This window comes from Manacus candei, unplaced genomic scaffold, assembly GCF_025592945.1.
Source record: "Manacus candei isolate 608988 ecotype Guabito, Panama unplaced genomic scaffold, ASM2559294v1 h1tg000050l, whole genome shotgun sequence".
In the NCBI taxonomy this organism is placed as follows: domain Eukaryota; kingdom Metazoa; phylum Chordata; class Aves; order Passeriformes; family Pipridae; genus Manacus; species Manacus candei.
Genome location: NW_026138098.1, coordinates 26,435,167 through 26,460,235, shown reverse-complemented (window position 1 = coordinate 26,460,235; position 25,069 = coordinate 26,435,167). Strand labels below are relative to the sequence as shown.

Here is a 25,069-nt window from a genome sequence, read left to right as displayed (position 1 = left end):
TCCATTGCAGCGTTGCTAAGTAGCGGGAATACATTTCTGGCCCGAGTCGTGCAAACTTTAACCACATTTGGGAGGTGCACTGTACGCCATCTGGACTCTTAGGGAATCTTTCATCCTCTGAAAAGATTATCTCCAGTACAGCTAACTCCCTTAAGCACCGGATACCTTGTTCCATCGTGTTCCACTGTCCTTGCTGTACGTGGAGGTCCTCCTTGCAAAGGTATCTCTCCCTCACACTGGACAACAGTCGCCGCCAGAGGCTGAGAGTTTCCTGCCTCCTTCCAATCCCCTGATCAATGACTACATCTCGAGACAGGGATCCCAGCTGTCTGGCTTCACTCCCATCTAGGATCGTATCGTTAGCTGCGGCATCCCAGATTCGGAGCAGCCAGGTCAGAATGGACTCGTTCGCCTGTCGTGTGAACTCTCTCCGGAGCTCACGTAGCTCACCCAGGGATAGGGACCGAGTGATTATTTCTGGCTCTGTCTCCTCCGGTGGATGTGAGGGTCCCGCCTCTTCGTCATCATTTGCTATGCGAACTGATTTAGTCTTTGATTTCCTTTTCTGGACAGGGGCGACTGCTATTGGTTTTGCTTGTTCTTCTGGCTCCTCGATGGTTTGTGTGGACACGGTGCTGGTTGGTTCATTTCTTTCTCCCTCTGACTCAGCTGTGGTTTGGGTGGACGTGGTGTCTGCGGATTTGCTCCTTCTCTCCTCCCCCTGACAGTGCTGTACAATGTCAAGTAGTGCCCGGTAGGCAGTGGCCAGGGCCCAGCAGGTTGCTGTGAGCTGGCCATCTCTGGAGCTGCCAGAGCATTTTTCCTTCACCAGTCTTATCATGCTAACAGGATCCTGCAGTTGTTCAGGGGTGAATTTCCAGATCATTGGAGGAGAAAACTTTTCCAAATACTGGCTGATGTCCTCCCACTTCCCGTGCCACTCAGCATTATCTGCTCCCGGGGCAGGTGTCCAAACTGCCTCCCTAAAAGGCACTTTTCTGACCCTAAACATGGTGTACACAGTACAGAGCAGACAGAGCAACACTAACAATAACATTATGCTGTCCTTAACATCAAAAGGGAACTCAATATTTTCAAAAACTGTTGTAGCAGGTCTGAAGGGGAAGAAGGAGGTGAGAGGCTGGAAACCATCCACCCCTGTTCCCCCAAAAAGCTGGGTACGATTTTTAATGAGGCCCCAGAAGTAGCAACCCAAACCAGGACAGGCAAACAGGACTGAATACACATTTACCATGAAACTCATTGCTTCTGATGTTAGAATGACATAAACATAATATACTAATAAAACAATTTGGATCCCTCTCCCTGGTCTTAAAGAGAGCATCAAAACAGGCAAATAATACCCCATCTGTGGAAATATGAACAGGCTCAAATACAACATCCATGTGAGTGCATCAGACAACATTGTGATCAGGGAGTTTCTATATTCAAATAGACAATTGCTTAAAATGAAATTGTGATTCTGACTTCTCTCTCTCTGCCCCACGTTGGGCGCCAAAAATGTGCTGGTTTAAAAGTTAACCAGCAGGGGGAATGAACCCAACTCAAAGGAGAGATTATAAGTCAGAATAACAATTTATTAAAATAATACAGTAAGTACAATAATACAAACAAACAATTGGTCTCAACCCACAAAACCCCAAATGTATAACCCAGTGCCCTGGGGCCTGAACAAAGTGGTGTTCCTTGGGCCCTGTTTGAGTCCAAAGTAAAGGGAGAGGGGAAGAACCTGCTGGTGGGAGAGCTGCTGCAGTCTGGCCAGAACTGGTGATCGCAGTCCAGTGGTGGTCTAAGTCTGGTTGAGAGCGATGAGATGCAGCCGTCCTCTGGATCCCACGAGTGGGTTGAAAAATGTTCCAAAACTCCAAGATTATATATCCTCCAGTTCAGGCAGGAATGCTTGGTACTCCCCTCAGGGCGGGGAGTTCACAAAGGGTGTGAGGACAGAAACATCCTTCTATCTCACAGGCCTCTTAACACCTAGTTTATAGCCTGAGGAGTCAGGCTCTATGGGTAGAGGGTGCGAATAGTCTATTGACAACAATAGTCTAGTTTCTGGGAAATGACATGGAAGGCTATAGAATACAGTTTTGGGTTACACCCACCATGCTCTATGGGCAGAGGGTGCGAATAGTCTATTGACAACAATAGTCTAGTTTCTGGGAAATGACATGGAAGGCTATAGAATACAGTTTTGGGTTACACCCACCATGATGAACTGATCTCAGCTGTCCTAACTAGGACAGCGATATGAGTCACTATTTCTTATCATATATTTCCAGTACCTTTCATCTCCCAGCCCTTCAGAACAAAAGAAGTCATAGTATAATAAGGTGGAGATTCCCATTCCCCAAAGACAAAAAAGCCAACTGTCTGTTCCTCACTCAATTTTCAGATACATCCCAAGAAATACCATTCATCAGAACTTTCTTGGGAAGCTGAACCAGTAGTAGAAATGCACAAGCAATTGCCTTTATATGTTTTTAGAGTGGTGTAATTCCTTAAGTCAAAGTAGCAACAGGAGGTTTAGCAAAAATCTGTCCCAAACTTGCATTTCTCCCACACACACATTAGCCTGAAGCCACAGCAAAAAAGCTTTACAAATACTGACTGTGAGAAAGAACCAGACTACCTTGCTGCTAAGCATCTCAGTCCAACCCTTTTCACTGATTTAATTAGTCCCTAATCCAATCACCTTTAACTTCTACCACTTCCCTTATCAGGTGACCTTCAGGAAGAGCTGGTGAAGGTTGGAGTAATCCCATCACTAGCCCGAATATTAACTGACTATGAAGAGAGTGAACCACTTGTCCACGTTGCTCTATTGGCCTTATACAATCTTGCAGACCTTGGTAAGTAAATGTTTTTGCATCTTGGAATAAAATATCATTTTCAAACTGTCACTGCCTTTCCATGCCCACAGGACTGTGGGCTTTATTTGTTTTGGGTTTTCCTCTGTTTGTTTGGCTTTTTTTGGGGGTGGGGAGTGGTGTTTGTTTTGACTTTTGTTTTTTAAATGCTACTGATAGACCTAATCAAAGACTGGCCACAGTATCTGTACTGGAGAAGTAACTACTCCTTCATGGAGTACCAGCAATTACTGGTACTATATTAAAACAATTAAGATTTAACAGTGGCAAGCTTTGCTAACATACATCTTGTAGATGTTTAGGATCCCAGCAAGACTAGAACCATCTAATCAATGCAAAAAATATACTACTACAGCTAACTGACATGTGTCAATTTGTTCCATTAAATAATCATACTACAGACAGACTTGTAAGAGTCAGTGAAAGTTAAGCCAGGATTAATTTGACACCCATAAGGTCTACAGGAATTACAGAAAAACAGCATTAAAGAAGCTGGGGGGAGAAAGGACAGAGTTTTGCTGTCTCAGTGCTGTCCAAGGGGACAGACAAATCTATCAGAACAGAAAAAGTCTTCAAAAACAGTATCAAATCACTTCAGATTACAGGGATGTAGGCTTTTAATATTTAATCAAATAAACATTCAAAATCCTGACTTTATCACATACACAGATACAGCTAAGGAAGCTCTAAGCAAGACAAATGTTGCTGAACAACTGGTGAAACACCTGAGAAGAGCAGTGAACCATGAAAGGTTAGAAATTGTCTTTGAGGTCCTGCAAGCACTTGCAGAAAATGGTAAGGCTCCTTTTGGCTTGGGTGGAATGAGGGGAGATGGGCTATTGCACTAGTTTAAGCTCTGGGTTCCAAGTTTGCCATGGGATCCTACTAAGGGAACCAGCAACCCTTTCAGTAGAAATAAACCACATGAACATGTGAAATCCTGGCCCGAACAACGCTCTGAAGCTTAACAGGTGAGGCAACAAGGAAAGGAGAGAGGGAGTAGCACTCCACTCTATTAGGATAGATGTGTAAGACAGCAGATTCAAACTTCTATTCTCCATTGTGTGTAACAGGGAAGCAGCAAGATAGATTGGGTTTTTTAATTTAAAAAATGAGAACAAGCAGATACCATAGAAGGTGTCTACACTAAGCAGTGGTGTAGCAAGCACTGACATGAATCTATTAAAAATACCTAGATACCCCACACAGGTTTTAAAGAAATGAAAGCTCATGACTGGCAACACAAGAAATGGGAAAGACCAAGGCAGAAAGCTTTGCTCATTCTGCCTCGCTGTCACCCTGGCACCAGAAAGCTGTTACAAACAAAACCAAAACAGTGACTGCACCTGAAAGAAGACTGGCTAAAGTTCAAGGATTTAGCTTCCTAGTTCAAAATGCTTCCAAAAAGACCCAAGAAGCTTTCAATGTGCTTTTACTGTGCTCTCTACAGATGCTCTGAAAGTGCAGTTGGTGGAGGCAGGAGTGCCAGAGGTGCTGTCTGAGATCCTGCTGAGGCTCCAAGGTAGTTCACAAGCTGAAGACACGTGCATTGTGAAGGCTGCATCAGATCTCATCGTCTCTCTGCTTCTTGGAGGTAAAAAAGGGAATACTTACAGTCCAGATACATAAAGAAAGAAAACCAGAAGGTGCCTTTAGCAGACGAGTTGCCATTCTCTCTGTTAACAGGGACCCAGCCAAAATCTTTCATCATCCTTACAGGAGTTCTTCTGGAGCACCACACTCCTCACTTTCTATAGGAGCATAGAGCTTGTGCTGCCATGCTTACCTTCAAGCTAACACATATGTTGCCTCAGGACACCTAATACCACTGTGCCTGCCCCTGCACAGAACACAAAAGCAAGCACAAGGAATTGAAGCCACTGTAACCACAGGTACAGCTATCAGGTCACACCCTTCTGTAACTTTACTTTCAAAAGATGGCTTAAGAGCCAGTTTTAAATTTAAAGCTAATCATCAGATTAAGTCACATGGTATTGAACTATTCATGCTTCCCCATTCACTACTCCAAATCTGTGTACATACTTTAAACATCTGGATTAGCAAGTGAAATGTAGTAACTTCTTGTAGTTCTTGTAAGTTCTGCATCTACACACACTGCTGACCCAGATTTTCCACTAAGACTTTAAGCTGATTTCAGGAAAAACACAAAAAGGCTCAAGACCTAAGAGAACTTAGTTCAGGTGGCCTTGCTATGTTGTATTTTGGGCAATATGGATTAAAGAATAAAACATCATGAACAGAACACTTACACTGCATCCCACCACCCTCAATCCCAAAGCAATCAACAATGCAAAGGTCTTAGAATATTAACTCTAACAACAATCTAAGTCATCATTGACTTGAACCTCCCCAAAGACTGACAGAACAGTTCCCTTTGGGGCTAATTATGAACAGATATGAGATGTTCTCTATATGTCATGCCACAGATAAATACATACAGAAGATTTTTGCTAAGGGGTGTGGCATTATCTCCTAGAACATTGATACTTGCACCACATTCAAACACATGCAGCTACAGAGACAGAAGCAATGGCTATTGCTAATTTTACAAAAAAATGGTAAGGTTGGTCATTCTCTAACCCTCCAAGACAGAAAGCCACTGTTTGGTGGCAGAGAAAAGCAACACTATTAAATTTCACTGTTCCCTGGTTCTGAAACGTTCTTGTTTTTCTGCAGACTGGAGACCTGTGTATGTTTAAGTTAGAGATGCTAATGATGATGAACTAATTTGAGGACATAATTATGAAAAATGGGGTGGCTAGGTAGGCACATGTTTGCTTTTTTTTTTTTCCCCTAAATCACACTCTAGTAGAGGGGAGACTCTGGAAATATTTCATGGCAAATACCTTTGTTAGAAATAAAGAAAAAAATAACACACAGTTACTGATATTTCAGATTTAAAGTCACTTTTAGAAAGGGAGGGTTACTCAGACAAAAAACAAAAAAGCCATTTTATCTTTCACTTTCCTATTATATGAGCCTTTTATACTATGCAGAGAGAAACACAGAGACTCTTGTAAGCACACCCCTGGAAGGCAGGCATGCTGTGCTGAATCAGTCAGCAAAAGGTACCCCACCATATCTTCTGTCCTTTCTCACTCAAAGCTACTGTATTGGCTTCAGACTCAACAAAAGGGACCTCAACATTGCTCAACTTTCTTCACTAATATATGCTTAATTATTATAAAAGATTCCCTCACATCTGTCTGAATATTGGGGGGTTTTTTTGTTTGGTTGGGTTTTTTTAAAGCAAGCTATCATACACGCATCTCTCCACCTCCCCCTCACATCCTTCCTAGACTCCCTTTCTTCCTTGCCTTATACCTTGTTCTGAATCAGCCACTGTGCATCACAGCTCTACAAAGGCCACAGAAATGCCCTCAGTGCCTTTAAACTGGCTAAATTCCATTTATTCAACTGAATGGCTTGCTTTGTCACTGGCTCTTCTCCCTCCCTCTTCCCCACACCACCATTAGATGTTTCATGTGGAAAAAGTGAATAATCCCTCTCATGTCCCAAGATGTGCCACTGATGTATGCACAGCCTTTAATCTAAGAGAAAAAGAAATCCTATGAAAATCTGATCTCAGCATCAAATGACTTCCAGGCCATGAAAAGATGACAGACAGCTTTTGCAGCTGGGAAAGTGGCTGTTCCTATCAGACTTTAACTATGAGCCATTAAACTGGAGGTTCTGCTGCTATCCAAGCAAGAACTCCATAGGAGAGAACAGCAATTTGGAGCTCTGTGACAATCAAAGCAAGGCAGTCACTAATAGGCTCTGCCTATTTACTACATGAGAAAATCAAAAATGCTCTGCCATTCCTTTTTGAAAGGTGGGGGCAGGAGAGACATTAAGTGCAATTAAGGTTAGTCAAAAAGAGTCATAAAGATCAAAATATTTTGCCTGTAGAATTTTATCAGACCAGAAGAGATGACCTATTCTTACAGAGCTGGTTCCTAAAGACAACTGGGCAATTTTCCTCATATATCTGATCTCCAAAGATTAGGATCAGGTAAGAGAATATTTGAAGAATCACAAGCAAAACCACCAGCTTTAAAGAATGTATGCATAAAATGCTATCAAAAGATTTTTGCATGGGTAGAATTCCAACTATTTCACAGACTGTCAGCTCTCTCATGAAAATATCCACTTACACTTTATAAGCATTTGACAAATTCTTATTTAATGGATATAGTAATGGGGGGGGAATAGGCTACTAACTGAAATGTTAATGAATGAAAGGAATAGTATGTGCTGGTTTCAAAAGACAACACAGTCTACTACTACAAGGTGGAAATAACATCCAAACCAGCAAAGATGTTAAAATTACTAGAGTCATTTTTACATGCTATACATACAAAAATTAGAAGGCTGTACTCCTCAGTCATGCAGTTAGAACTACAAGAAGCATTAAAGCTATTTTTGGCCAGATTATATACTCGCATGAAGTTTGTATAATTCCATGGATAACCATTCACTCCAGGTGATGTGGTCTTTCTACATAATGTTCACTCTGTTTTGCCACATGTTAACAGACAGCAGTCACAAGGTAACAGCACAGCAAAACGGAAATGGTGATGGATGTCAGGCATATACTTCTCTTGAAGTGTATAATGGACTGCATAAAGTAAAACATAGAAAATAATTTGCCAAATGGCATCTTCAAAACACTTCCTTCAGAAAGGGTACAGTAGTATACAGGGTTTCCTTTTGCTGTTTAGAACACTTTCCCATTTCCTAAAGAGGTGACCTAAGCAGTGTCTGATAACAAAAGGGTTGTCACCTGTACAGAGCAACTTCTCAAAGACAGGAGACAGACAGACATGCAGTGACAAAATACTGCAAAGCATTGCTGGGCAAAGTGGTAGGTTTTGGATATACAAATTTGCTCTTTCACCAGGATTAAACAAATCAGATCTCTCTAAGTGAACTTGTATTTTCCTGGTTTCATATGAGTGCAACATAAACAGACTTCTCATTTCAGAAATTGTGTTTCTCAAAACAGGTCTAGGTCTGATTCTTTCAGTAAGTACTTAATGACAAATTATTTCATAGAAAACAAGGGGTAACAGCAGTACAGAACTAGTAATCAGAGTTACCATTGGTGGTTAAGATCTCTGGTCTCACAATAGTCTCTTAAACCAGCAGAATAGCAAAATTGGAGCATTAAAGCTATCCTGGAGAGAAGTAGAAAATGCCACTGGTATTCCACCACATATATAGTGGGAAATACAGCAGTACTGAGAAAATACAAAAAGACTGGAGAATCTATGGTTTTAATTTGACAGTGATTGTCCCTAAAGCTCTCTCAAGCTAAGCATTACCAGAAGGTGCCTCAGCATCAGTTCATGGGTAGCTGATGCCCACTCATCTCGAGAGTTAAAGGTTGCAAAAAACAATGCAAAAGCTTTAGCCTCAATCTTATCAAGACACAAAAACAGTCAAGGTAAAGGCTCCCTGAATTCTCAGTTTGCATCATTTACTTCTGTTGTTGAGTTTCTTACCTCTCTCACCTGCTTGGTTTGGCCTCTTTCTTCAGATGGCAACTGTTTACGGATGGTGCAGCTGGGAGTCATCCATCAGCTCCTGGATCTCCTGGAGAAGCACGTGCGGAGCGGGGACACCTCTGTTCAACACGCTGCACTCAGTGCACTTCAGAACCTTGCTATACCAGGTACACAGCCTGCAGACAACTGACTTACTGTGATTCCTTGTAAAGATGGGCCAGCTAATGGAGACCTGTGCAGCTCTGGCCAAGTCACCAATTCCAGCCCCTTGCATTTTGAGGGGCAACAGAGACTTTACCCCCCCTGCAGAAACACGTTTGAATAATTCATCAAGAATTCCTCATCTATATAAAAGGTCTAAATATAATGAAGTGTGATCTGATTGCCAGCTGCTGAAATAGTTTCATATTAACAGCATACAGCTGCTCAAAACAAAAATTCAGAATAAGGTTTCTAGCTTAAAATACAGAGTATAGGGTGCAGCTATCACATTATAGCTGGTAGGGATTTCATAAATCTGCTCTTCTAGAAAGCCAATATTCATTGTAAATTTGGCCTTTCAAAGCTACAGTACTTAAGGGAGTCAAATAAGAGTTGGGGACAGACTGTAGTAGACCATGTTGCAGCAGGACAAACTAAAAGAGGGTAAAAATTGACTTAGATAAGGCAGATATTTTTTATGATGAGGGTGGTGAATCACTGGAACAGGTTGCCCAGAGAAGCAGTGGATGTCCCTTCCCTGGAAACATTCAAGGTCAGGCTGGTGGGGCTCTGAGCAACCTGACTTAGTTCAAGATGTCCCTTTGAAGGTCCCTTCCCACCCACACCATTATAGCATTCCACTTTGTGATCTTTTGTTAATACACATCAGAATATTATGCTGCTTCTCATCTCAAATTTAATGCTTCCATGTGAAGTACCATTCAGGCCAAAAATGTTCTGTTAGAGACTTAACAGTACCCTGCAATGCAGTCCTTACACTGACAGACAGTACTCCAGAGCATAACACCAGTGCTTTTTTCTGAAAATAAAATAACTTGAAGTTGTTTGCCTCTTTTATTATGTAAGCTAGCCAGCATGCTTGCTTTAACAGTTTTACACATAATCATTACTTCAAACAACTAAGAGCTCCAGAACATCCTTGTTGCTGCTTCGCCTCCACTACTTCCTTTTAAAGCCTGAAAAACTGATTTTTTTCTTACAGATAGCTCTCCTCAGAGCTCCACTTATTTCTTTCAACTTTTAATATGCTCTCAAAAAATTTATTTAGTTTGGCTTACAGTATTATCAGACTAGCCAACCACGTCAGTCCACTCAGTATTTTAATAAACGTATTTGACACTGTAAGCCCCTCACTGATACTATGTTTATTTTATTTCTCTTTGAAGAGATGTTCCACCAGCACTCACATCAGCAGGCAAAGGCCTGTGCAGATTGCTTTTTGGTGTTAATAAAGCATGCAGTGCTGCAAAGGTGCAGGCCAGCTACCTTACAGAAGTTACAATCTAACACAGAGTTATGAGGAGAAAAACCACAGAATCGGGACAAATCATGGAGAACCACGCAGCTGAAATTAGGAGAATAAATCAGCAGGAAAAATGTAACTATCATTATTGGAACGAAAAAGGGGATTTTTTTTTCTCTAAGCCTAGCTATGTCCCATGCTTACCTCTTACTGACTTCATTCCTGCAAAATGTACAATAGGATTTGTTACAAGCAGCAAAGACACCAATTAAACTCATTTGAAAGAGAGCAATTTTGATGTAGTTTCCCTCGACAACAAGCAGAGATGATCACTTTCTAGCTCACAACAGAATCTGTTACCCAACAAATACCAAAGGCCAACTTTTTGCAATGCCAAGCCCAGGCGTTCCTTAGGAGTTTCTTAAGGAAGCAATAAACACAGCTGATTCTGCAAAGATTAGAGGACCTAAAACTTCAGAAAAATGTAGTTGCAACCTACAAGTTCACTGCTATATCACTGGCTGCTACACACAGAACTAGTAAATCTTAATGTTCTTTGAAGTTGCACTTTAAGAAGCTCGATTCTGAATTATAAAATATCAATATATCAATACAGAGTCTATTTTAATTATCTGCTCAAGTCTATTACAACCCATTTTAGATCTTTCCAAGTGTGTAGGCACTCAAAACACTATTCCACTAAAACATTGTACTTTTCTTCATCAATTCACAAAAATACCTGTGTTTTTATCTGTAACATGTGTAAGACATTCCCTAACACTAATACATCACTTCTAGAAACACGTGCACTCTATCACTTTCAGCAATATAGTGTGTTACCTGGAGAAAAAGAAAAAAAGAAAAAGACTGAATGGAGATCCATACACATGAATTAAATATGGGCCAACACTTGCAAACAGACACAAAGAAGTCTTTCATTCAAGTATTGATCTCAAAAGAGAACAGGTGCTTACAAAAAAAAAATGAAAAAAGTTATTTTGATCTAGTGAAAGGAATCAGTCTGTGCCACTGAAAAACAAGAACATTAAGAGCAAGTTACTTAATAGGGTCTGCATCTCAATTTGCCCAATAAAAGGACAAAGGGATGTAATAGTTATCTCCCTAATTTCACTGTCCTGTCCTCCTCACCACCCCACAAAAAATGCATGCAAAAGATGGGAAGAAAATTGCTTTGGAGGAAGTAGCTTTTGCTAGCACAGTCAAGTAGCATTAGGACTCTTTCCAGACAAGCTTGATTATTACCAGGGATTACTGTACCAACCACTGGTGCAAAGACACAAAAATTAGGGAGCACAGAAACAAAGGCATGAACAACAGGGGAACAGTGAGCTCAAACACAAAAGGAAAATCCATTTTCTAGAAATATGGCTGTGTAAGTCCCTTCTGCCACTCATTTCAGTTGAGTAAGCACAGAACAGGCTTTCTCATGTGAGTGGGCAAAGGGATGGATCATCTATTACAACTAGAAGAAGAAAGAAATGACAATGCTGTGTTTATCCTCTTATGTACTTGGCTCCAGCCAGGGCTAAGATCAAAAGTAACCGAAATAACCTAACAGCAGTTCCTAGAAAGGTTTTATCTCAAAAGAGAAGCCTGAAGTCCTGACTTAATATCTGAGCTCTCTAACAAGTTGGATCTTTTGCTAGAAGCATAATGCAGTATAAAATTCAGACCAGTTATGTCATATCTATATTTTCAGATGCCTGTGTAGTTACTAAGCTTCACATCAACATCTCTTTTCTATTTTCTAGTTGTTAGCAAGGTTCAAATGCTGGAGGAAGGTGTTGCAGAACGGATTGAAGCACTTCTGAGATCAGAGAGTCCTCCGGTGCAGTTTAAACTTCTTGGAACATTACGGATGTTAGCAGATGGTCAAGGTAGGGAATTGCTAGTGTTTACTGACATCAACTAAACACCCCCCTGCTCCCCCAGCCCTGCAACACAATGGATGTGCAAGATGATGGGCTAAGTGTCCTGCTAACCTAATTCCAGTCAATCTGGAGAGGTTCCAACAGAGCTGATTGCCAGCGGCTGCAAGCTTTCCACACTGACCCAGTCAGTGGCAGATGAGAAACAAACCAAAGGGAAGAATCTGCAGCACTCTGAGAATGGGCAAAGGCCTTAAATGAAGATGTTTTCCTCCACAGATAGAGAGCAAGGCACGAGTATGATAGAAAAGAGTAAGGCTAATACTTTACACTGTCAAATCACAGGAGAGAAAAATCAATAAAGAAACGGAGAATATAAAAGGAACAAAGGGGGCTGGGATGGAGAGAGGCAGAAGAAATGAGTTACTAGCCATCATGAAGTCTTCATATACACATGCTGCTAGGCTTATCTTGTTGGTGAAATACTGGACTACCTACTTGCACTTCATTCAGTTTTACAAAGAGATGCATATGCAAAGGTACATCTTTGAGGAACACACACAGTATCAGAATTACATTAAGATCTACTACATCTTAATTTATCCTTAGGCTTACTTAGCTTCTTACCACAGTAGAACACAAAAACGAGTGTTGTAGGGTTTGGTATTGCCTTTCATATCACCAGAGCAGCTGCTCTAGAGCACTAATCAGTACAAGGGATAGGTCCAAACCAGAACCAGAATAGTTATGACCATTTTGTGAGGGGAACTGTCACTGATACAGAACAATTATAGACACCAACTCAATAACTGTGTGCAAGAGGAAAAATCCCTCCCTCTCCTACATTCCACACTGCACTCAACCTCACCACTGCGGACACTCTGACTGCATCCTTTATCAAATTAATATGCATGATATAAAATTTAGATCTATCCCTCATATTAATTTGCAATTATTCCAGTCCACTGAAAAGCTGCTTTCACTCATTTCACCATGGTAGGAAATGGACATTGCAGGATATATAAAAACTTAGCATCACCTTCCTCTCAGGCTTTGAAGAAGTCATTAAAAGGTAATTTCTCTGAAATCCTATCTGAATTGTGACAGGGGAGAGCATTTAGCTTTTAAAATTGAGACATCATAATAACACAGATCTAAACCACTAAATTAGGTGGTTTTTTGAATTCCATTTACCAGCCATAGTGAGAAGCTGGAATTTGGTAAGAGGTACTTCTGAAATAACACAGTTATCAAAGTGCAAAGCAGAAAAAAGATCTAGGAGATTATTCAGTGTTTACCCATTCCTGTCTATGAGCACACAATTCTCCCACCTTTAATTACTTTCTATTCTGTTTACCCATGAGCTAACATTGCCCTTAATTAACTCAGCCTGAAACTCTCATGCACCCACATCTACTCCGAAGTCCACACTAAATTAGCTAATTGCCTTATCTAGTATGAATTCATTACTGTGACTGTCAGCAGGCATGCCGAGGCCTACAGACTAGAAGAGGTAGGTTTCTTCCTAACTATAGAAAACTGCAGGCAGATCTGTCAGCTTCATTACTCTAGAGAGATGTTAACATTAACTCCTGAACCATTTTGCTTCAGAGGAGCAGAATAATTTCTGCACTTCAATAGCCAAAGGACTTTCAGCTCAACTGAAAGTTCAATCACACACAATTTATTCAAATTTTGGGTTTTTTTTGCAAGTTAAAAGGTCTTCCTGTTAAGAATAATTGGATTTTATCTCAAAGAGATAAAATGGTGGTAGACATCAGGAAGTCTCTGCCAAACTGGGTCAAGAACCTGCCTTTGAACAAATCTCTTAGACTGGTTCTATTCACCACCCTGTTACCTCTTTCAGCTTTTTGTACTAAACTGGATTACCATGATCTCAGACTAACAAGTAACATCTGACCTAGAAACAAAAGCCTTATGTTACAGGAGATAACATGCAGGTGGCTTTGCAATGACAAGAAACTCTTAACTCAAAAAAACCTGTCAAGTAGACTATAAGGTCCCAAATCTCTTGTGGGATTTTCACCCATGGATTGATCCACAGTATACTGGGAAAATAAAAAAAAGGAAGTGTCTGCACTTCCCCATTTGACTCTGCCAAAACAATGACTATAGGTTAACTTAGATCTCCTGTAAAATACGTGGAGTAATCACATAGTTTATTGACACAGACCTTCTGGTACACATTCTATTTGATCCTTTCCAGAATATCTCAAAACAAATGCAACAGCCAGAGAAAGGGACAGGAGCAGGGCAATGCCCCTATCACCCAAACCCATCCCTTCTGTTACAGATGCTAATGTTGGTTCTTCCTCAAATCTTAGCATCAGTAAAGGTCCAAGAGACAAATTTCTCAGTATCTTAAAACAATACAGACTTTTCCCTGCATTTTTCCCCTCTCTGAATCAGCATCCAAAGGACCACGGATCTCATTCACTACTTTCTTTCAGGCCTGAAACTATTTTAAGACTAGAAAATCAGAAAAATATTGCAAAAAGCTCACAGATCCTTTATAGCCCTTCTTAGGGAATGTACACTTTCAATGAAGAGCTTTACCACACCTTTCCTTTGTCACAGTACACAATGCACATTTCATGCTCAACTGCTGTGGTTCTCTATCATCAAGGGGTGAGCAGTGGGCATGGGACAGGACTCAAGATAACCAAAAATAAGACAACAAGAAAAACCTTTAATTACAGATAACTACATGAGACTCCAAAAGTTGAATTAAATCTTATAGTCACAATATATTTTTGCCATTAGAGTAATTCTACACCAAAAGTGAGTGTCTGTCCTGTGACTACTTTTGCCTCTCAGTTGCTACATCTGGTGCCCAACCAGAAGTGCTGTGCATTTATATCCTCAGTTCAACTGCAACACATAGAAGCAGCAGTCTGGCAGTTTACAAAACACCTCTTTGTGCTCAAAGACAAATGGGTGAGCATTCAATTCCCTCAAAAGGCAGATTAAGTTGTGCACTTTGCTATTTTATCTTTCTCCTAGTACCCTTCACTTAGAAGATAATTCCAGTAGAATCAAGATGTAGGATTTCAAAAAGTCTTCAGTATTGAACAGAAACAGGTACAGTTATTTACCATGATGTTCTCAGGGCTGAACCCTTACTTAATATATTTGGTTAAAAAAAAGAGTATTTTGGCCTTCAGCACCCTTATGTCTGCATTTTTCCTTTGCTTAGGAAATCACCTCCCACCATTTAGTCACTTTTGATCCAGAGCACTTTGAAGAAACATTAATTAAGTGTAGTAAGACTCACGTGGTCCCTTATGTCAGACTGACAGTACTGAGAGAGGATGAGTAAAGTTCCTTTTGCTGCTGAACTTCAAAGAACTTTGAGAGCAGTCTCCCTTAGTGGCAACCAGCCCTAAACCTCAGCATATAATTAGAGTTCCACTTCTTAGGAAAAGTTACCTAGTGAGATTTTTTTCAAATGTCAGCCACACAGATTAATACTTCTAGCAAGTCTTGAGATAGGGTTCTTGAAACACAGGGGAATGCAAATTAAAAGGCTCTTCCACACTCAAGGGGAAGTTTTGATGATGCCTTATACACAGTTCAACACACATTCTTAAGGCTCAGGTCATCCAATTACTGCTGCAATTCTGTACTAAGGCTTGGCTTCCCACATCACCAATGGTAATTATCACCAAAACAGCAAGAACAGGCTCTGAAGAGCCCATGATTACACTTGTGCAGGGCTCATAGTGCAAGAAACCAAACAGGAAAGGGATATTCCTCACAAAGAAATTTCAGTATAGCAACAGAATATTTGCTGTCAAACATACAAAGCTGCTCATTTTAAACCCTGCATCAGCAACCTCTTTAAAGGATAGGTCTATTGGAACAGCTTATTTTATCCTTCACCTCCAAGATTCCTTTGGCATTCCTCTGGTAAAGATTTCCAAGAACCTTTAAAAACCCAGGCCTGCAGCCCTAGTTACTTCTGCATTCACATTCCTATGACACAGACTGAGAAGTTTGATTTTGAATGCCTCTGGGTGATGGCTTTTCTCCTCAGCTGATGCAGCTGAAATCTTGGGCCAAGACCCCACCCTGCTCAGCAGACTGGTGCAGTGGTGTGACATGAAGGACCACACCGGCGTCCGCGGGGAAGCAAATCGGCTGCTGGCATCGATCTTGCACCACAACAGATCCCAAGTAAGAGAACTATTGGTCTGATACCTTTCTACTTTATCTTTCTCAAATATTCTTAAAGCTTACACATGTAGCTTCACAATTAAAAACATGGGAGGTCACAGTAAAAACCTCTGTGGTCTGCCTCAACACCAGCACGGGGGAAGCAAGTGGGAAACCTGTGCCCTCCATAGCCACAGACACCCCACAGAAACAAACAGTGTGGTTACCTACTGCCACTTGTCAACTTTTGCCCTGCTTGAATAAGGCTTGACAAATGACAAGTATGTAAAGCTTTTCCATTGCCATAAAGATGATTCAAATTTCAAATTAAAATGGCAAAGATAGCCCGGACCTGTCCTACATGTCAGTCCTCCAGAAGCTCTGAAGTGCCCACTTCTCCACCTAGTAGTGGATTAACCTGGCATGACTTGTATCTGCTGGCATTTTAGAATAGGCTTCTGTTTCTCAGAAGTCATGCTGTTATGTGCAGGCATCCCAACCATGCTTTAATGATTAAAAAAGGTAATGATTAAAAAAGTAGATACTATCTGCATAGGCTTTGATAACGAAAAATTAGTCTCTGCCAATTTGAAGCCTTGAAATGAAAGAGTGGAATAAGGACAAAATAAAACTCAAGACAAAATGTGTATTTATCTTACAGATATGCATTCATACTTAATTCCAAGTATTGATATTCCAGGTAAATTAGACCAGCCCTAAGCAGACATCTACGATCAATGCTGAAAGCAATGTTGTCTCTAAACTCAAATAATGTTGTCTCAAATACTGTCAGTTTGCACCAGAGCAGGCAAATAATTTCCATCTATTCAGAAGCTGAAGAGTGCAATCTCATTTCTTTTCATTCTACTTTATTCGTAAGTCAGATTTCCACGTGGTTTACCATTGCTTTAACAGGAAGTGGTCAAAGCCATCCAGGAGGCACAAGGAGTGAAGCATCTGGTTTCCATGACAACAAGTGAACATGTTGCCACACAGAATGAGGCTCTGAACGCCTTGGCAGTAGCATCTGCAATCGATTTAGGTATTGTTCTCCTAAAAGCAGATATCTGTGCAACATCCTCAATTATTAACACTGTCATGCTGTTAATTCTCCATAACACATGTGAAAAAGCATCCTTCTTGTCTAGATTTAGCTCTTCAGCACGAAATAAAGGTTGTCAGCCACCCAGATCACAAAAGCAATAGGCTTTGAGACTTACCTGAAGATTTTTTTGTTTAGGAGAAAGTCAAATTATCAGGTTGTGTGGACAGGCAGTCTGTTGAGTAGCATGGTACAATGCTAGAAACCTACACAAAAAAAAAACCAAAAAAAAAACCAAACAAAAAACGCAAAACAAAGCAGAGGGAAAGTAAAGCTGATGAAGATTAAAAAAAAATGAGAAAGTCTAAATGAAGGACAAGTTATATACTTGAATGGTTACTGAAAACTCTAAATGGAGGAAATAATCTTCAGAAGACAGATGAGGAAAGAATAAAGCAGTAGCATAAACAAAGAGGTATTGTAGAAGCTGTATATGAAGCAATGAGAAAACCATGAAGTTCTAGCTACTTTTCCTGAGCTAGTTTCCAGAGAGTTACATAAAATTTTTTTCAGATTTGTCCAGTATAATTTGAAAATGGCTCTCAATTTATTACAACAGACAGACACCACAGAAATCTACATACATCAAAAGGTACATTGAAGAGGAAAGGTCAAGTTGAAATTTGGAATTTCCTATACCAACTAGTAAGATTGTAAACAGCCCACTTAACTGCTTGTCTGTCATTAAGACTCTCAAACTCAATTGGGCAACTAATGTGAATCAACATTTTTAGTATTGAACATTGCAAATTTTAATCTATTACAAGGCTATAGTTCTGTCTTCAAGAAAGAGGCCAGTGAGGAAATACTGTGCAGAAAACAATACAGAAATTCTCCAGGAGAGAAGACAGTTGCCCAAGACATCCCAGAATAGACAGTTTGAAATGAAGCCAGTCAAGAATTTTTAGAAAGCAAGCATGTTCACTTCCCAGTTTCTTTACAGAAAACACCTCAGACATTTGTTTACTTATTTTTCAGAAACCCTTGAAGAATCTTTTAAGGAATCACAGCTAGTTCAAAGTTTACACAAACTTCTACAAGATGATAATACAAGCCCCGAGGTGAAATACAATTCAATGGGTCTTCTGTGCAGGCTTCTTAATTCAGGTAACCTCATTTTAAATTGTCTCTGATGAAAGGATAGATATTTGTAACAAAGACAAGTGTTTTCTCTTACCAAAATGTGCTGCTTGTGATGCTCCAGTGAATGAGTAAAGGATATTAAACAGGTTCATTCTTTATTGATCAGCAAACATCATAGTCAAGTAACTTTCTTTATGAAAAGTTGATTAAACCATCAGTTGAATAAAATAGAAAAAAAAAAAAGCAAGGCTTTATTCCAGTGAGTCAGTGGCATAATCAAGTCCTGAAATAGCAAAATTAGAGCCTTGGCATAAAGGCATCTTTGTCCAACTTCACCATGCAAAAGTGCCTGGCAGGCCCAGGCCCTGTGTGTCCCACAGCATTTCTGTGTTCAAAGAAAGAGTCCCTATCATGTCCACAGGCAGGCATTCATTTGCTCTGCCTATGCTGTGAGCAAACCAGAAGCTGAGATAAAACAGCAACTCTATCAATGCTGCCTTTGCACAGTAACTGTTCGTGAAGCATGAAAAGGATATGATTTCAGTGTCACTCCAGGGTTAGGGAACACTTAAAATGGCTTCAAGCAAGATCAGACTACCCCGGGTGTGTGGCCCTAAATGAAAACAACCCCCTTGAAACCAGGAGTCCAAAGATCTCGTGGCAGTTTCTCACATCCTAATAAAAAAATTATGTGAATTGAAAATAATGATTGTGCTTAGGCAGGGATTGATCATAAGGTGAGCTGCCTTTCAAACCTTGGAGCCACCCTATATTGCCAGATAAGCTGGATTTTGCAGTATACTCTATTTTTTCCCTGTAGCCACTGAGATATTGGAATAGGGATAAAGCACTTGCATCCTTCAGTGCTACAATGGAGTATTGACATAACATGTGTGATCTATAAGACTTTTTTTCCAGAGGTGTATATACCTAGAATTTTATAGACTAGCTGTAACAGAGTTCATGCTTACTAATATGAAATGCTAACAAAAAGCATACAGCCAAAAAAATGCTGGAAATTGTTCTGTATTATAGTTTCAAAGTATTTTTCTTCTGTCAATCAGTTCTTGGAAGTCAAACAGGAGAAAAAAAATCTTAACCTATTCAATACTTCCAATGGCTGTAAGGGAAGAAAAAAAAATTGAATTAAACCAGCTAATTTAAAACAGCAAGTACTCAAAATTTTTTTTACTACAATTGTTGGGAGCCACTATGCCATTGCATGTCACTGAAAGTCAGAATTTCTTCTCCCTTTCAGGTGATCTGAGACAAGAAATAGAGGAGGACAAGATTAAAGAAACTCTGGAACAACTCTGCAGTCACAGCAATGCAAATGTGGTCAAGGCAGCTGTCACAACATTACAGGTTTTGAGAGGAGACCCTCCTCAGTAGCGTCCCTTCTTCCACGTGGCAACCCAGCACTGCTGCTGGGGCAAACAAAGCACCACCTTTGCAACCCTACCTTGCATTTGCAATGTGGCCACACAACCAACACTACTAAAGCCCAGGCACAGCTCCTGCTTTTAAAGCTGTACATAAACCTGATTTGCCCATCTACTTGGCCTCCTGATTCTTGCATCACTGCAGCTCTTCGCTGATCTGCTAAGACACAGCAGCAGGAATAAGGCCTGTCAAAGCAAGTGATCTCAGAAAACATCACAGAAGAAGCATTAGGCAATTACCACTTCTGTTATGCATTTTTAAGCTGCTTGGTTTTGTCCCATTAGGATACACACGAGAAAAATTGCATCAGTGGGACTTGAAAATAATTACATAAAAATCTCGAGCTTATATCACATAACCTGAAATGGGGTGGATTAGATCTGCAGCCTAAACAATGCAAAGGGCCAACAGGCACCAACTGAACCTCTGCACACCATGAATCACACTGTGAGTCCAGCTGTTAAGTGACCACATTAAAACCAACACAAACTATCCTTAAACTAACTCTCCCTTCAATTTCCAGTTTTAAAGCTCATCTGTAAAATTTTACCCTGCTACTGTCACAAGCTATATTCCTAAATAATTGAGGCTGCAGTCTAGTTCTAAGTTCAGAGCTGTATTGTAACATGTTGGAACCTGGAATGAGACTCAGCAGAAGCAAAGGTTACAAGAAACTGCAGTCAGTGAACACACAGTGCTTACACAAGACACAAAATTAAAGCTAATTAGATATTGCAAGTGGGAATGGGCCAAGATTTGGAGGCAGCTGGCATTCCATTATCACCAGTAAGAGGACCTGGGTTTAACTTCAGATAACGAAAAACTGTAGTAAAGCAAATGTGTCTAAACATTTCTACAGAAACCTTTCATATTTAAAACTGGTGATTAGATGAAAAGGTAACAGATTCTATTACACAACTTGTTCTTATGGGAACTTTTTGAAGCAATGGAATGTTGCAGAGTTATAATGTCCAAACCCCTGCAGTGGTAGAATGCTGGGGAAAAACAACCTTTTTTTTTAGCCAGCAGAAAAGCTATTGTGAAAAAAATAAACAAGTACTGATCTTCAGAAAACTGTTACAAAACATGGTATGTTTCAAAGTCAACAACGCCCAACAATTTTCAAACAATTTGAGTACAACTGGCTGCAACAAACTGTCTGCAAACAAACATTTCAACTTTGTTCCTGCAAAAGTCTTCCCACCTGCAAAACTTAGTAACACTACTTGGCCTACTACACTCATCACCAAACATCACTCTCAGGAATACTCTTAAGAAAGAGAATTTCATAAAACCATCCCAGACAAGTCACTTGGTGAGTAACAGAAGCAGGTTTTGACCACACAGGAGAAAAGAAAAACAGCAGGTTTAACTTTCTGGATGTCAGGAGATTTAATAGTTTCTCTAAACCCTTCTGCAGCTCTTTGCTAGTTCATGGCTTTCCATTAGCAATGGAGAAAAAATCATCAGTGTTATTTATTATTCAGCAGCCCAGACTGCAAACAAAAATAAAATCAGGAATTAGTTTCAGCAAAATATACAAATGAACACCACTGGATCTTTACCATTTCTGAGTTATCCACAAACTGCAGTCTTGGTAGCCAGTCTAACCCTTAGAGTGAAATACTAGTAAAAGAAAGCAACAGATTTTAGAAATCAAACTCCAGGAGTAGAAAACATCAAGTTTTATTTAATAAAATTTAAGGCTTAAGAAAAAAATATACTGAAAGTCACTCAGAAAAGCCACCTCAGAAGAGAAGACAGAACCTCCTCTTCCAGTGGCTGAACAATGCTCAAGCTGCATGATAACCCATAGGCAGTAAGGGGAAGGAAGAGGGAAGGGTGGAATGAGGAGACAAAACCCAAGGCAATTCTACACGTCAGTCAATCACCACATCAACCTCAGGGGACTGAAGTACAGGTCTATGCACATGGCACTGCATGAGGTCACCAAAACTGAAGACCTCTTGGAAGAAACATTGGGATTTTCAGGAGGCGACCGAAGGTCCTTTGGTCACTGCACTTTTTTCAGTACTTACACTGACCTTCCTCTTCACGTCCAGGGAAACTGTGTCCAAATGCAGGTACATGGAGAGCAACAAAAGGGTAGTTGCACTGTCAAACATACTGACAAATACTTGGCTTAACGGAAATAAATTGTGCTCATTTCAGAGAAATAAAAGTGATCACGTTCATGTTTCCTTCTCTCAGTGTAGTTATTCAAGTCTGAGCTCCTATCTGACATCTTCATTAAAAATCTTGTTTCCATTGTAGTGTTCGTGAAGTTGTTCCAAATGCAACCTCTGCAATCTCAACAATTTACTGAATTCCTTCTCCTTGGAGGCTTTAGAGGCAGGCTCACACCCAGCCGCTTCTGCTGACAAGACTTTTTTAAACCATAACCTAAATCTTTAGCCATGAAGTCCCTGCAGGTCCACAGAAGAGATGCTAAATAAAATTAAGCAGAAAACATTCCCATTTTAAGTTTGACATTACCCTAGCCATGTGCTCCATCAATGGGGGTACACTTCAAAATGTCTAGGGGGCAAACCAGCACAGAGCCCAGGGATTTTAAAAATTATACTGAATAAGCACAGAGAAGTTTATCCACAGTGTAAAAAAGAAAAATCACTTCATGAATTTAAAGATCCTCAAATAGGCTGTACTTCTCTCTTCAATTCAGCTCCAAATAACTGAAGCACTGATACAAAGCTGGTGTTAATATGGTCAAAGCCGTCAAGAACAAACTGTGGAAAGACAACAATTAAATTCTGCTTTGCACACAAACAGTACTTAAAAAAAAAAACCAAACAACCAAGTACTCATTTGTCTTCAGGCAACTTGGCAAGATTTGCAGACCCTGGAATCCTAATCCAAAATGCTGGCTCTTGTCAGCAGCTAATTTTGGTGCATGAACTCCACAGACATTCTTGACACTGGCATGATTTTCACCAAACTGCTGGAATTCCTTCCCAGCATCAGGAGCTTTCTGTGTCAAAAAGTGGCAAAGGGAAACATGCTCCCTGGTCGCAGTTTTCAATGCAATGTTTTATGAATAAAAAGTTACAAACAGGAAGTATCCTTCTCCAATTTTACATACATCAGATTATTTACACAAAACATTAACTGACTAAGTTGGTTGATGAGGTGGTGTAAAGTTTCAAGCACCAGAATTTAAAGCAAAGGTTGCTGGACACTGCTTTGCCACTTGCAAAGCAGCAGTACGATTGCACATTTTTGGCTACTCCCAATGCATTAAACAAATAAGTAAAAGACCTCAAATTCAAGGCTTTACAGAAGAAATGCCTCTTGCTCTCCCCTCAGTGATCTACTGTTATTGTTTTCTTGTTGTATATCAAAGTTTAAAAAAAATCACAGTGTACTTCTAGCCATTTTACTTTAGGTTTTCAGATGAGTGAATAGCAGACTGTTCTCTGTTACTGTAAGGAAATCAGCCATCCTTAGACAAGCTTCCTTTTCCTGTTGTGTCTCAGTCACTGGCCAGAAAGAGAACTCTGAAAGCTGAAGTACACATGAGAAGTACAGCACTGTCTCAAGTGCTTCATAGATTACAAGCTATAAGGATGTCTGGATAACCAACACAGACACTGAGATCTTACTGCTGATCAACTGTTGCCAGTGAAATATTTGTTAATACATGCATTATAGAATAAAAGGACATGAGAGAGATTTAAAAATTCGGCTTCCTGAAAAAGCCATATACTTTAGAAATCCAAGCATTGAATCTTTCAGGCAGGCTACATATACTAAAATATCATTATAAAAATATATAATTTTCTAAAATTTACACTATGTTAGGCACTGTAAATAAACCTGCTCTCCCTGAAAATCTGGTGTTACTGGAAGCAGTAAACAATGTTAGTTATATGGCCCACAGTAAAACTGACAGCTACAGCTACCTTCAAGAACTTTTCAGCCACATACTTTTACCTTAAAGCTAAGGATACTAAAAAGTCTTCTAGAAAAGATTAGAACTCTTACTGAACCACAGATCCATCTACTAAACTCCCAAGAAGGGAGGACTGGAAAAAGAGAGTTTAGTTTCCTCTTGATTAAAATAAAACCCCTGACCTCGGAAGGAATAGTTCAGCTTAATGCAGAAAATTACTGCGAAGAAATCATTCTGGTTCACCATGTTTTGATTCACATTTGAACCATGGAACCAAGCAGAACTGATGTTTTAATAGCTTTACAGAAAATTTAAAACTCCAACAACTCTAATCTTTCACTAACTTTGTACTTCCTCATTTCCAAACATATTTCAGTAAGGACTGATGCTGAATTTATAAGTCTTTCATTGGTCCTGATAGTATCAGTTCAGACTTGTGAAGATCCATACAGCAGTTGTGGGAGAAACCAGAGGAATTAAAAAAGCCATTAACAGCATGCTTGCTACCTACTGAAACGAGCTGCACTTGGCAATTTACACAGACAGCACTTTTTAAGGATATTAGTGATCAATGAAAGGATAAGCACTTTTAAAGAGGTTTTTCTTCTATAAATAAAGAATAGTTAAATTTTCCTCAGACAGGAAACACCACCAGAGCTTCACACCCTCTTGCCTGAAATGGGGTTTTCTAACATATAATGCTAGAGATAGATTTTTACTATCTGAGAACTGGCTTGAATTTTCAAAACAGCATGGGTTCTGCACAACTGAAAATCAATTAAAGAACTAGACAACCTGTGATTTTTTCTCCAATTTCCAATACCTTGATGATTATGGTTGCTGGATATCTTGCCAAAAAAGACTGCATGAGTCTACTGCAGAGATTAATATGATTTCAAGATTCTGAAGAAATCAGTACATGCCTTCTGAAAAGATTACATTTTAAGACAGACGACAGTTAAGAGTGAAGACAGAACAATTTTCATAGCAATCCTTCAGGGAAAGAGTTTACAGCAATTTTATGTCTTCCTGCTACAGTCCTTAAAATCTGTTCTGCCAGTGTGTTGGGAAATTCCATTTCTTCCTCAGAGATCAACACTGGTGCACTGAGTTGTCTTGTTAGAAAAAAGGTAGACAGGTGTGCGTTTGGAGATGTCTTCTGTACCAGCTTCTAACAAAAAGCATGAGCAGGGCAAAATCCACATAAGGCTTTTAATAACAGGAGTATTTCACAGTTCGTGCTTTTCTTCCACCTTGGTGTCCAATCAATAATCGTAAAATACACTATTTTGCAACATGTGTGTCTGCTTTTTATTCAGAAGGCATTACTTGCCTTTACAGCTTCAATATCGGAGATTAATGACCTGGCTAGGAAAATCCCAAAGATCTAAAAAGATAAAAAACATGCCATTTGTGAGATAAACACTTGTAACACACCAATTGTTCGTATGCAGTTTCAGATATCATTTCATACCCAGGATCATCCATCAAAGCATGGCTATTACTAAAATATAATAAAGGCAACAGAATCTTGCAGGAAATAAAACTCATGAGAAAGATGGTTTTATGAAAACTTCAT

The 25,069-nt window shown here is 39.8% G+C and overlaps 2 protein-coding genes across 3 annotated transcripts in view; one reads left to right on the top strand and one right to left on the bottom strand.

The window, feature by feature from the left end:
• Positions 1 to 19,529, top strand: part of LOC127476650 (rap1 GTPase-GDP dissociation stimulator 1-A-like) — a 28,701-nt gene extending 9,172 nt beyond the window's left edge. The window contains exons 5-15 of the mRNA XM_051799773.1: positions 2,745 to 2,873; positions 3,561 to 3,686; positions 4,342 to 4,485; positions 5,339 to 5,369; positions 8,219 to 8,361; positions 8,455 to 8,589; positions 11,660 to 11,785; positions 15,834 to 15,973; positions 16,868 to 16,994; positions 18,033 to 18,161; positions 19,396 to 19,529. Of these exons, the coding sequence (XP_051655733.1) occupies positions 2,745 to 2,873; positions 3,561 to 3,686; positions 4,342 to 4,485; positions 5,339 to 5,369; positions 8,219 to 8,361; positions 8,455 to 8,589; positions 11,660 to 11,785; positions 15,834 to 15,973; positions 16,868 to 16,994; positions 18,033 to 18,161; positions 19,396 to 19,529 (1,364 nt within the window). The remainder of the gene's footprint in view (positions 1 to 2,744; positions 2,874 to 3,560; positions 3,687 to 4,341; positions 4,486 to 5,338; positions 5,370 to 8,218; positions 8,362 to 8,454; positions 8,590 to 11,659; positions 11,786 to 15,833; positions 15,974 to 16,867; positions 16,995 to 18,032; positions 18,162 to 19,395) is intronic.
• A 1,721-nt stretch (positions 19,530 to 21,250) lies between these two features.
• Positions 21,251 to 25,069, bottom strand: part of TSPAN14 (tetraspanin 14) — a 38,724-nt gene continuing 34,905 nt past the window's right edge. For both annotated transcript variants that reach the window (XM_051800985.1, XM_051800984.1), the window contains exon 9: positions 21,251 to 24,877. In XM_051800985.1, coding sequence (XP_051656945.1) covers positions 24,806 to 24,877 — 72 coding nt within the window. In that variant the 3' untranslated portion in view covers positions 21,251 to 24,805. The remainder of the gene's footprint in view (positions 24,878 to 25,069) is intronic.